Source organism: Oratosquilla oratoria, chromosome 26 (genome assembly GCF_046742065.1).
Source record: "Oratosquilla oratoria isolate Oo_2021 chromosome 26, ASM4674206v1, whole genome shotgun sequence".
Classification (NCBI taxonomy): Eukaryota; Metazoa; Arthropoda; class Malacostraca; order Stomatopoda; family Squillidae; genus Oratosquilla; species Oratosquilla oratoria.
The window spans coordinates 48,996,360-49,009,508 of record NC_134802.1 but is presented as its reverse complement, the minus strand read 5'-3'; the positions used below and the strand labels follow the sequence as shown (position 1 = coordinate 49,009,508).

At 43.9% G+C, this 13,149-nt stretch overlaps 1 protein-coding gene across 1 annotated transcript; it reads left to right on the top strand.

Annotated features, from left to right (window-relative positions):
- The first annotated feature begins 1,346 nt into the window (after positions 1–1,346).
- Positions 1,347–10,591, top strand: LOC143039537 (venom protease-like). The gene is made up of 9 exons (XM_076209703.1): positions 1,347–1,539; positions 4,636–4,818; positions 5,986–6,051; positions 6,494–6,588; positions 6,991–7,094; positions 7,757–7,934; positions 8,777–8,876; positions 9,795–9,964; positions 10,325–10,591. The coding sequence occupies exons 1-9, from the start codon at positions 1,461–1,463 to the stop codon at positions 10,496–10,498; spliced, it is 1,149 nt and encodes a 382-aa protein (XP_076065818.1). The 5' UTR covers positions 1,347–1,460; the 3' UTR covers positions 10,499–10,591.
- Positions 10,592–13,149: the final 2,558 nt, after the last annotated feature.

The window sequence follows — 13,149 nt, the reverse complement described above, 5'->3', positions numbered from 1 at the left end:
TGTGTGTGTGTGTGTGTGTGTGTGTGTGTGTGTGTGTGTGTGTGTGTGTGTGTGTGTGTGCGCGCGTCCGTGTGTCTGTATGTGCGTCTGTATGTGTGAATGTATGTGCATATGTGTATGAAAGTTTGTGCATGTGTGTATGAATGTCTGTATGTGTATGAGCATGTGTCTGTATGTGTGTGCGAGTGTATGTGTGTGAGTGTATGTGTGTGAGTGTGTGTGTGTGTGTATGTGTATGTGCCTGTGTGTATGAGTGTCTGTATGTGTGTGTGTGTATGTGTATGTGCATATGTGTCTATATGTGTATGTTTCACCTTGGTCTTTGGATCACATGTTGGACTCGTGATCGACAGCTATTTCCCTCCCGGAAGAGAGCTCAGAGCTCGCATGACCGATCTATGGGTAATGCTGTGACCTTACACGCACACACACACCCAACCCTCCGCCCACAAGAGTTGGAGTAACGACTCGAAGCGCAGCGATACTGAAATTATTTCAGCACTGGGCAGGATTCGAACCCTGACCGCCGTAGTGACAGTCGGAGACTCTACCAACCGCGCCACTGAGTCGTATGTGTGTGTGTGTGTCTGTATGTGTATGTGCATGCGTATGTGTGTCTATATATGTGTGTGTGTTTGTCTTTCTTTTCTCTTTCTCTTCTTCCTGAATAAAATCGTCTAACGCCACCCATTTCCCAGCTACATTCTGTCTGCCGCCAGGCGATTTTAATCATTTAATTGTACAATGAAACCTCCGATGTTTATCAATTCCTAGGTCATTCTAAACTGTGGGTCGCGACCTGTCCAGGGACCTTTGGACTTCGATTGTTCCGATTGATCAAGTTTCATTCCTGGGACGACAAGGAACACGCAAAACACAAAACACACACACACACAGACACACACACACACACACACACACATACACACACACACACATTTACACGGAAACACATGAACATGTTAGGGTGTGTATGAGGTCACAGCATTATTCATAGATCGGGCGATATGATATTTTTTAACTCTCATCCGGAATTGTTATAGCTGTCGATCACGAGTGCAACACGTGAGGCAGAACTACGGTGAATCACACCAGTATTTTTTCGATGCATTGAGGCGTTGTATAAGTCATACAACAAGTAGAATGCAATTGCTACAACAAGTAGAATGCAATTACTACAACAAGTAGAATGCAATTACTACAACACCTCTCCTTCCTTCCTCCACCTCCTCCTTCTATGGACACTAACCCTTTCTGCGCGCGCATTCCTCCATATCAGAATCAACAATTAAATAACAAATAAAAAAGACGACACAAGGTATCTGGGCCAATCAGAACTCGCCTTTGGTCGCGGACGTTCCGTCACGGCGCCTCAGGAAGGTAGACTGGAGGAACGGTGCTGCAGAGTTCCGCGCGCGCTCACATCCCACGGAGGTCCACTCACTGCAGTCCCGTTCAGTATGGAGGCAAAGCGAGGAGTCACGGCGGCAGGAGTTCTCCTGGTCCTCGCCATTTTCGTCATTCCTTCGAAAGGCCAAGGTGTGTCCAACGAGTTTCAGTGTTGTCTAGGACAAAAGTGTTGGTTAAACGACGGTAATACGTACGGTCTTTTGGTGTCCCACAGAGCCCTGAATCAGTCCACATTCTAATATATATATATATATATATATATATATATATATATATATATATATATATATATATATATATATATATATATATATATATATATACATGTATGCTGGAACATTGTGACAAGTTGATGACGGTGGAAAAAGAAGTTATGGGTCTAGGCTTCTTCTGAAGAAGCTTAGAGCGAAACCGGTCGGGAATAAACCCCCCAAAAAACTCGGAAGTAGACCCATGACTTCTTTTTCCACCTTCATATATATATATATATATATATATATATATATATATATATAATATATATATATATATATATATATATATATATATATATATATATATAATATACATACATAGTTTTGCAGGGCTATACCCCGCCCAGCACTCATCTTGCGGATCTCCGCAGTGTTGTTATTCTGACAGTATATGATACTGACACGTGTTATCTACACTAAGGCGTAGATATGCTGTACTGACAATGTGTGGTACTGATATATAATATGTGATATGTGTGGTACTGATATATAATATGTGATATGTGTGGTACTGATATATAATATGTGATATGTGTGGTACTGATATATAATATGTGATATGTGTGGTACTGATAATGTGATACTGGCATGATATCGAACTGACGATACTGGCACTGTGTTGTACTCGCCAGTTTGGGAAATTTTATGACAGTGGAAGAGTGAGGCGAGTCTTGTCTGACGCGGTTGGTAACAAAATAGTGTAGCTGTTAGCGTCACCGGTTGCCCTCCATGTACCGGGTAACACGACGAAGGTTACAGATGTAGTTATGATCCAGATCACACATTTCAGTATCGCTGCGCTGCGAGTCGTTACTCCAACTCTCGTGAGCGGGGAGTTGTGTGTGTGTGTGTGTGTGTGTGTGTGCGTGTGTGTGTCAGGTCACAGCATTACCCATAGATCGGTCATACATGAGCTCTGAATTCTCTTCCGGGAGTGGAAATATCTGTCGATCACGCGTCCAACACGTTATCCAAGACCATGGGGACTCACACGACGAATAATTGTGTCTTTAGTCTTTTTTCTTTCTGAAGATCTGAACATTTTGGGGTTGGCAAGTTATTAGAAATCCGTGGTGCATATCATTCAGACCCAAAGAACAAGTGACAGATTGCCCCTTGGTTCGTCGAGTCTGTACACATAAGCCCTTAGCAAAGGAATTAGATTAAAGAGAGCCCTTAGCAAGGGAATTAGATTAAAGAGAGCCCTTAGCAAGGGAATTAGATTAAAGAGAGCCCTTAGCAAGGGAATTAGATTAAAGAGAGCCCTTAGCAAGGGAATTAGATTAAAGAGAGCCCTTAGCAAGGGAATTAGATTAAAGAGAGCCCTTAGCAAGGGAATTAGATTAAAGAGAGCCCTTAGCAAGGGAATTAGATTAAAGAGAGCCCTTAGCAAGGGAATTAGATTAAAGAGAGCCCTTAGCAAGGGAATTAGATTAAAGAGAGCCCTTAGCAAGGGAATTAGATTAAAGAGAGCCCTTAGCAAGGGAATTAGATTAAAGAGGTGATGAGAAGGATTAGAATGATTCATAACATTTGTGTAAATCATCATTCTATTGATTGTCAATGTGATCAAACCTAGTCAAGTATCATCTTAAACCTTGCCTAGTCTAACACCCTGCCTAGTTATATCCTTGCATAAGCTAACCGTGCTTCACCTGCCTAGCCAATCCTTTCATAAGCTAACCGTGGTTAATCTAACTTTGCTTAACTAACCTAGCCCAACCTATATCTAACCTATAATTCAACTCCTAACTCGTTAATGTCATTTTAGTAACTAGGAAATTTTTTCTAGAGGATAAATAGACATCCCCTACCTCTAACTTGGCAATTACCTTCCCCTCCCCCCACCCCACACACCCGGGTATTTGGGCGTTACCAGTTACTTGGGAAATACTTCCGGTGGAAATTCCTGATGTACTGGTTTTCCGGAAATAACGTCAGGTGACGAATCTGAATAGGCCCCTCACGTACGTACGTACACACAAACACTCAACACACGCACGTACGTGCACACAAACACAACGCACGTACATACGTACACACAAACACAACGCACGTACATACGTGCACACAAACACTCAACGCACGCACATACGTACACACAAACACAACGCACGTACATACGTGCACACAAACACAACGCACGTACATACGTACACACAAACACAACGCACGTACATACGTACACACAAACATCATAATTAATTAATCGGCCACCTACGTCTTATCCATTCGTATATTTATTTCTTTATCTATTTATTTATTTACTTATTTTTATCTTTTTTTTTTTTATTTGATCTATTTTATGCATCGGAGCTCGTCATAGACCAAAAGGTCTTTATGGTTTATCACCGCCCACGAGAGTTGGAGTAACGACTCGCAGCGCTGCGGTACTGAAATTATTCCAGCCCTGGGCGGGATTCTAACCCGGACCTCCGTAGTGGCGGCCGCGAACGCCACCACTGCGCCATCGTTTCTTTCCCCCCCTGAATAAAATCGTCTAACGCCACCCATTTTGTTTGGTGATGAATAATCCTGAAATTTATCATCACCAAACAAATTGTCAACAAGTTTCCTCCTCCTCCCCATGACCTGACCTCAGGTCATTCTCAGGTCACGCAAGGGTTGGGCTAGTGACATTTATTCTTTTCCAAGTTCCCTTTCTTTTGTAAGAGGTTGCTATTTAAGAGAGCATCCTCCTTCCACTTTGTACTACTGAAGAGGGTTGCAGTTAGCAGTCAAAGTATATAGTTTCGCTTACGCAACTTTCTTTTTCTTTTTCGTCCGAATATGGCGTTAGTCGTGATTCACAAACGTGTTACTACATTTCTCGCCAGTGAAGTACGTAGATATAAAAAATAAATATACAAATAAATAGATAAACAATAAATGAAATATAAAGATATTGAAATGAATAGATAAGGGTTTAAAAAACAACAACTTATGAGTTCTCTTCCTCTCCCGACCCCAGGCCTCGTCTTCGAAGGCTCGGGAAGGAAGCCCGTCGAAAATTGCAGGACTCGAACCCACCAGAATGGGTGGTGTCGTGAGATCTCTAAATGCCCGCCCGTCCTCGCCAACGCCCATCTGAACACCCACACCGTCTGCGGGTACCGAGGCAGCCAACAGGTCGTGTGCTGCCCAGTTTCCGTAGGTGAGGTCGTCAAACGAGGTCACCGACCTTTGGGTCAAACGAGGTCATTGACCTTTGTATTGTACGTGTGTGTGTGTGTGTATTCACCTCGGATCTGCTGCAGTCTCTGTCGAGACAGCCAGACACCACCCTACGGCAGTGAGCTCAGAGCTCATTATTTGCCGATCTCTGGGTAGGTCTGAGACCACTCACACACCACACACCGGGACAGCAAGGTCACAACTCCTTGATTAACGTCCCGTACCTACTCACTGCTAGGTGAACAGGTACGGGACGTTAGTCAAGGAATTGTGACCTTGCTGTCCCGGTGTGTGAATGGTCTCAGACCTACCCAGAGATCGGCAAATAATGAGCTCTGAGCTCACTGCCGTAGGGTGGTGTCTGGCTGTCTCGACAGAGACTGCAGTAGATCCGAGGTGTGTGTGTGCGTGTGCACGAGTGTCACTAAACACACGTGATCCACAAATGTGCAAAATACCACAGGGAAAGGTAAAACACAAAGAGTCCGAGCGCTTTCGTGATATTTTCACATTATCAAGACGTACAACAGAATGAAGAGGTACAAAGTAGGGTATTATATATATATATATATATATGTATATATATATATATATATGTATATCCTTAAAAGTGGCAGTTTGCCGACAAGATTGACGAGATAAACACCATATGAGGACGGAGCCTTTATTTGTACGACGTTTCGCTTATTATATATATGAATCAAATAGGACACTTGGGTAGGGTAATTGCTGAAGTTGGGACGTTTATTCGACCAATCAGATTAGGCCGTGGGGTTCCGAACAGGGACGTAATCATGTTATGTTAATTTTTGAATAATTATGATTAATACCACTAACAATAAATGGGTTAATTTTATGTAAACCTAAACTGTTATTATGACCAAAGTGAAAATATCACGAAAGCGCTCGGTCTCCGTGTTTTTCCTTCCCCTGTGGTATTCTGCATATGTGTATGTGTGTGGACATGTGCATATGCATACATGTATATGTACAAAGGACGGAAAACAATTATGACAGTAACGCAAAGTGGATACTTTTTTTGTGGTGGATCATTTCCATTCATAAAAGATTCTGAGGAACGCTGGGCCGTAAAGGCGCACTTTCATCTATGCACGTGTACCACTGAAGACCTTCTTCTCTCCCTTAGGTTTACTGGAGACCTCCAGCCCGTCGACGACCTTCCTTGGTGTCTCCGCCCCGCAGGTCTCCTTCGGTAGGTTCCCCAGAGGTGACTCGGTAACAGTGTGGCCAGTCCTTGGCTCCCCCCCCCACCCCCGCCAGATATTGGGATTTTTGCCATCTTCTTGGATTGGAAATAAATTTAATAAAGACTCTAGATATACTGTACTATTATTTCAGATGGTACTTGTAACTCTTCATTCTATTGCAATTTGACCTGAACTGTGTGGTTTTCGCGCAACACACATCCCTTCCCCATTGTAGACTTCTTTCGTTTATCATCTACTCCTTCCTCGTTTCACTGGGTTCATCATTAATCATTTCCCCTTTCCTCACTTGCTCCTTCCCCCTTAACGCATGATTTTACCTCCTCGCCATACTTACTAGTCACCTATTCTCGTCCCCGTCCGCCCTCCCCCCCCCCATACATTTCTCCCCTCGCCCCATTCTACTCCATTCCCTTGTCCATTTTGCAGAGTGTGGAGCAAGGAAACGTTCTACAAGAGGTTTTGAGAAACGTTTCGTTGTTGTGGGAGGCTTTCCTGCTGAATTCGGGAACTGGCCATGGACGGTACGTCAATTCACTTCCGTTAATTTCGCTTTTATAATTGTTTGGCATCAGGCACTCTTAGTTGCCACAGCAAAACCTTCATCACGTGTCGGGTTGAAACTTGTCTCTGTAGACAAGTCTCATTGTGTCAACTTTATCATTTACTCCCCAAATTAGATTCCTGCATTCATACACACGCACGTAAATGTATATGCGTATATACATGCAATGTGTTGGCGTTCCTTGTCTCTGTAGACAAGTCTCATTGTGTCAACTTTATCATTTACTCCCCAAATTAGATTCCTGCATTCATACACACGCACGTAAATGTATATGCGTATATACATGCAATGTGTTGGTGTTCCCAGATGTAGGGGGGTTGCCTACTACCAATATATCGTTATTTTTATTTCGTTCTCCCAGGCGTTGATTGGTGTAGAGGACAGACGGGGAATAAATTGGATCTGCAACGGAGTCCTGATCAACCAAGAATGGGTTCTGACAGCTGCGCATTGTTTTATAACGTCGTAAGTAGTTCACAAGTGCACACATTCTCAAAGAAACAGCATACTTAAAGTCTTGACGGAGTTGCTCCTCAAACTGCTTCCGTGAGGACACTGTCGTACCGGTGTCACTTGTCGTCAGTCATTCCAACTCTCTTCAATTATCCTCACACATACATCAACTAATGACCTGGCACAACACAACAAATTCAATGCAACATAGAAAATCAAAGATACATGATAATCACAGGCACGAATAGCAAAATCATAGAAAAACAATAAACATATATGTATACCCGTATATAATACACACACACATATTGCAGAAACCACAGGGGAAATAAAGTCGGAATACTAAACGTTTTCGTCTATTACGACATCCTCAGAGTACAAGAAAGAGACATAGAACATAATATCTATACAGAAATAAGAAAATTTTCTGTATGAATATTATGTCTCTTTCTTGTACTCTAAGGATGTCGTATAACAGACGAAAACGTTTAGTATTCAGACTTTATTTTCCCTGTGGTTTCTGCAATATTGTTTAGTCACGCTTTAGTGTGATTATTTTTACACACACATATGTGTTCATCACGACATACCCTAAGTGGGGCATAGTCGTTCAAGTTCCTGTGAAGGCGATTACTTAAACCTAAATCCCCCTCGACTTTCTCCCCATCTTGCAGATCCAGTCACTCTTACGTCGTTCGCCTCGGAGAGCTCGACTACGATCTGACCAACGACACGACTTGGCCCCCCATAGATTTCCGGACATCGAGGGTCGTCCTTCACCCGAACTACAATCATCCCGTGGTCTACAACGATCTCGCCCTCGTCCACCTCGGGCGACCAGTCACGTTCTCAGTAAGAGTTTCCTCTTCCCAGTACTTTTCTTTCGCTCCTTCTCCTTCTTCGTCTGAAGCCTTCATTACCCTTTACTTTGTGAAATCCAGCTTCAGCAAACTTACTCACCTCCCCTTCCTTTATGGGGCACTGACTGCACGTTTCAGGAACTAGTAACACCCATAGGAACCAGAGACACACATAACTCTGGTTATATGGGACTAGTCTCCACCCATCACTCTAATTTCTACTCTACCTCAGTTCTGTTTACTTGCCTGGACTCTCTCTGTGACCTCCGACTCTTCGGTGTGATATTGTCCCCAAAGGTAGAACCGTTGGTTATTGCTGAAGAAAACAAATCATCTCCTTCTTGAAGGACCAGACACATTCTCTATGAGATTGAGCGAGTTAAAGTGAAGATAAATACATATAGACATTTTATTTGGATGATGGAGAACATAAACACAAGGGAAGGCTCGGAACCCTAAACTCTCTAACGAAACATTAGAGTGTTTAGGGTTCCGAGCCTTCCCCTGTGTTTATGTTCTCCATCATCCAAATAATTTGTCTAAAATACTTATCAACATATAGACATATATAGAGATGGGGAAATGGTTACAACTAAAGGTAAATATAGAAGATAAATACATATAGACAGATATAGAAATGGGGACAAGGCTAGAACTAAAGGTAAATATAGAAGATAAATGCATATAGACAGATGGGGACATTGATAGAATTAAAGGTAGATAGAGAAACAGAAGTAGAGTTACAAACAAGGTTGGAGATACAGAGAGGCGGAAGTTATAATATACACACAAACACAGATACTTGAACTAAAATAAATGTCGTTTGTGTTACAGGCTGCCATCCAACCAGCTTGTCTACCATGGGGAAACGAGATCCACAGGGACCTGACTGGAGCGTCTGTCACCTTGGCAGGATGGGGAGCTACATTCTTTAGTAAGTAAAATAGGAGTTGTTCGTGAAGAACCAAGCCCAGAATCTCGCGATGTCAGAGTTCGTGAGGACCGATTTGGTGCGAAGTCAGAGTTCGTGAGGACCGATTTGGCGCGAAGTCAGAGTTCGTGAGGACCGATTTGGCGCGAAGTCAGAGTTCGTGAGGACCGATTTGGCGCGAAGTCAGAGTTCGTGAGGACCGTTTTGGCGCGAAGTCAGAGTTCGTGAGGACCGATTAGGTGCGAAGTCAGAGTTCGTGAGGACCGATTAGGTGCGAAGTCAGAGTTCGTGAGGACCGATTTGGCGCGAAGTCAGAGTTCGTGAGGACCGATTTGGCGCGAAGTCAGAGTTCGTGAGGACCGATTTGGCGCGAAGTCAGAGTTCGTGAGGACCGATTTGGCGCGAAGTCAGAGTTCGTGAGGACCGATTTGGCGCGAAGTCAGAGTTCGTGAGGACCGATTTGGCGCGAAGTCAGAGTTCGTGAGGACCGATTTGGCGCGAAGTCAGAGTTCGTGAGGACCGATTTGGCGCGAAGTCAGAGTTCGTGAGGACCGATTTGGCGCGAAGTCAGAGTTCGTGAGGACCGATTTGGCGCGAAGTCAGAGTTCGTGAGGACCGATTTGGCGCGAAGTCAGAGTTCGTGAGGACCGATTTGGTGCGAAGTCAGAGTTCGTGAGGACCCGTTTGGCGCGAAGTCAAGATTTCGTGAAGAGCAAATTGGCGTGCCATCCCCTCGGGGGTTCCAAAGTGGCAACATGGACCTGATTCTACCCGACGTTCCTCTTGCAGGGTCACCAAAGAAAAGTACAAGTCAATGGTCTCCATACACACATTACATACATAGACATGCACACCATTTTCTGGTGTTGGACACCTCTGTCCTGGAACATCCTCTACTGAGAGACTCTTCTTCTCCTTCAGACGGTCCAGGAAGCAACGAGCTGATGGAGGTGGACCTCTTCGTCTTGGGGAGCGAAGACTGCGCCCGGAACTACGAGACCCTGTTCGATTACTCACAGAAGTTCCCGAGAGGATTCGTCGAAGGGACGCTTTGTGTCGGGACCGCCCAAGGGGGCAAGGATGCATGTGAGGTGAGTGCTCGGTACTTTCTTCTTTTCTCTCCAAATTCCCTCAAAAGTAAGTGGATCCTCAGTATGCCAGATGATTCCCTAAGGGTAGGTGGTTCTTCACTTCGCCAAATTCACCTTGGGGGGTCGATTATTTCGACCAATTCCCTTAGGGTCTGCAGTTGATAAATTTGCAAAAATTTCTTGGGGTTGGATCATTTCGCCAAATTCCCTTAGGGTCGGGAGTTAATCATTTCGCCAAATTTCGTTATGCTCGGGAGTTGATCAATTCGACAAATTCCCCTCAGAGTAGATGATTGATCATTTTGCTAAACTCCAGTAACCTCTACAACCCAAAACTAGAAGAGTTTTCTTCCGTTCTAGGGCGACTCCGGCGGAGCACTGGTGTACAGGAATAGCCAGAACCGGTTTACAGTTGCCGGAACCGTGGCCACCGGGTACGGATGCGGAAGTGCCGAGTATCCTGGAGTGTACATCTCCATGCACAACACGGCGATCCTGACCTGGATCAAGAAAGTGGCCTTTTCAGGTTTCTAAGCTCGCCATACTAGTAAATCTTTGGAAGTGCAAACCCACGCGATATAGCTACAGAAAATTGAATAATTATCAACGTAATGTTATTCTTGCTAAAAGCAAGCATAGTTATCTTTGTTTTGGTAGGTACATGATGAATTCGTCTATTTTAACCTAACCTGCATTTGCGAGGGCCGTTGGCGCAGCCTTCGACAACAAAGATGGCGTCTAAAGGAGTCGACGCGACTATGTTTGTGCAAAGTTTCTGGCAAAGTTCTTTTATCGATCTCCGCCAAGAAAAATATATATTATGTGTATTCGAATGTACAAAATTTAATTTTCTAATGCGTAGGTGTGCACTGATAAAAGAATGCAGTTACTCATTGACCTTTGAGAGGCAGTATGCTCCCTCTGACCTCCAAATTGAGGATACATATTATCAATCTAGATGACAGTGATGTTTTAAAGGATTAAAAGGTTAAACATTATGTTCTTTTAATAATTCTTTATTTAAAGAAAAAGCACCAGACATTCATTATCTCTGGCGAAGGAGGTTACAGAAGAGTTGGGCACATCTAACCTAATTAAATTCATCTCCCATGGAGGCAAACGGGTGTGTGTGTGTGTGACATTTTCCAACTGTAAACCCACACACATATACAAACTAAATTATTTTCTTAAACTGGGCATGTCATATCTTCCTATAGTCAACTACAAGATTTGCTCGCAATGAACAAATGAACAAGAGGGGCTAGGAATACAATATTAATGGAATTAGCTAACTTACATCACATTAGATTTCAACCATAAGCGTTTAAGAGCGGGTGTCATTGTATCTCGACCCCGATTTCTAGTTCAATGTGAACTAGAATAACTTAAACAAACTACATATTTACATCAGACGCAAAGATTAATAAACACCAGGTATCTAGAGCATATTGTAAACAAATACGTGCATATGAAGTCTAATTAGCAAAAGGAAGGGTTACCATTCAGAGAAGTTGATCTCGGACTCGCGTTCAATTTTGGCGGGACAGACTCCTGCGTCAACCTTGGAGGCGTCTCGAGGTCCAGAGTCTTTCTCGGGAAGGTGCTCTTCCTTTACGTGGAGGAACATGTGCCTGGCGAGATGGGCCTCTTCGGCGAAGACAGAAGAACATGTGCCGCAGATGAACGGTTGCTGCTCGGGGGGATCACCCGCATGTGTCTTGGCGGGACCTTCTGGGGAGGAATTGGACTCCCCACGGCTGCAAGAACCTTCTTCTTTCTCACGAGACGATATACTGGGCATCGCACTCGATGTTGACACCTCCGATTTTAAGTCCTCGTCAAGGGTGATCTCCTCTTTCTTGGTGTGGATCCGCGTGTGCTTTGTCAGGTGACTTTTCTGGGTAAATAAGGTCCCGCAAGTCTCACACTCGAAGGGTCGTAGTCCGAGATGGATCTTCATGTGCCTTCGGAGGTTGTCCTTCCTCGAGAAGGTGGAGGAACACACCTCGCAACTGATTACCTTTTTCAGTTTCGTCCGGGAGGACGTAAACCGCGGCTTGTATACACGAACTGGTCCTTTCGAGTGGCGCTTGGCATGAACCTTAAGGCCACACTTGGTTTTGGAGGAATACTCGCAGAGGTCACACTTGAAGGGTCGACTCTCAGTGTGTCTCTGGACGTGGGTGCGTAGGTTACTTCTCCTGAAGAATGCAGACTCGCAAATGTCACATTTGTACGGCCGGCGACCCACATGGGATCTTAGATGCTCAGCGAGGTTGGCCTTCCGGATGAACGTCGAAGAACAGACTCTACACTGGAAGGGTCTGTCTCCTGTATGGATCTTCATGTGCCTTATCAAGTTATGCCTCCTTGTGAAGACAGCAGAACAAACGTCACAGGAAAATGAACACTGGGAAGAAGGTTCATCGCAAGAACGGTCTTCATTCTTGATGGCCGATTCTTCAGTGTGGAACCTCTTGTGTCTCTGGAGGTTGTCCTTCCTGCTGAAGGTGGAGTGGCAAGTATCACAGGAAAATGGAGACACCGAAGAGGACCCACAGTCGTCTTCCATGACGAAGAAGCTGTTTCTTTCTCTCTCAGACACGAGACTTATATGAAGGACACACCGGCAACCTTTCCTTAAGTAATGAACTGGGAAAGAACCAGTGTGAGGTCTCTCAACTCTGTATAAGGATTACAAAGGCGGAGCATGCCGACAGGAGACCTTTTGGTCATAATAATAATAATAAAATAATAAATAAAAACTATGTCATTATTTATTTCTATCCAAATTTCTGTTTTTCTTCGTGTATTCTTAAATCTTCCAAACCGTATAATGATGTAATCAAATCTATTTTAGGAGAATTTGGGTTAAATTCTATGCCATTTTTTAAAACGTATTGTAGATAATTACCCACAAAAGATGGAGTAGTTTACAAAATAGAGTTCAGAATCCTAGGCTGCATCGTAATTGAGCAATGCGTTTTGTTTGTAGATCTGGATTTACTGTTTCATGTTATTAACTTGATTCAGTCAGTCCTTTGCCCGAAGTCACTCTTGCAGGAAAACCACAAGAATCACCACTCAGGTGATCGGCAAGAGCCACCGGGAAGAAATATTGTGTTCTTGTCTAGGGATTGTTCTTATGAGATACTATTGAAATGCTCTGCGTTTCCTGTGGTAGT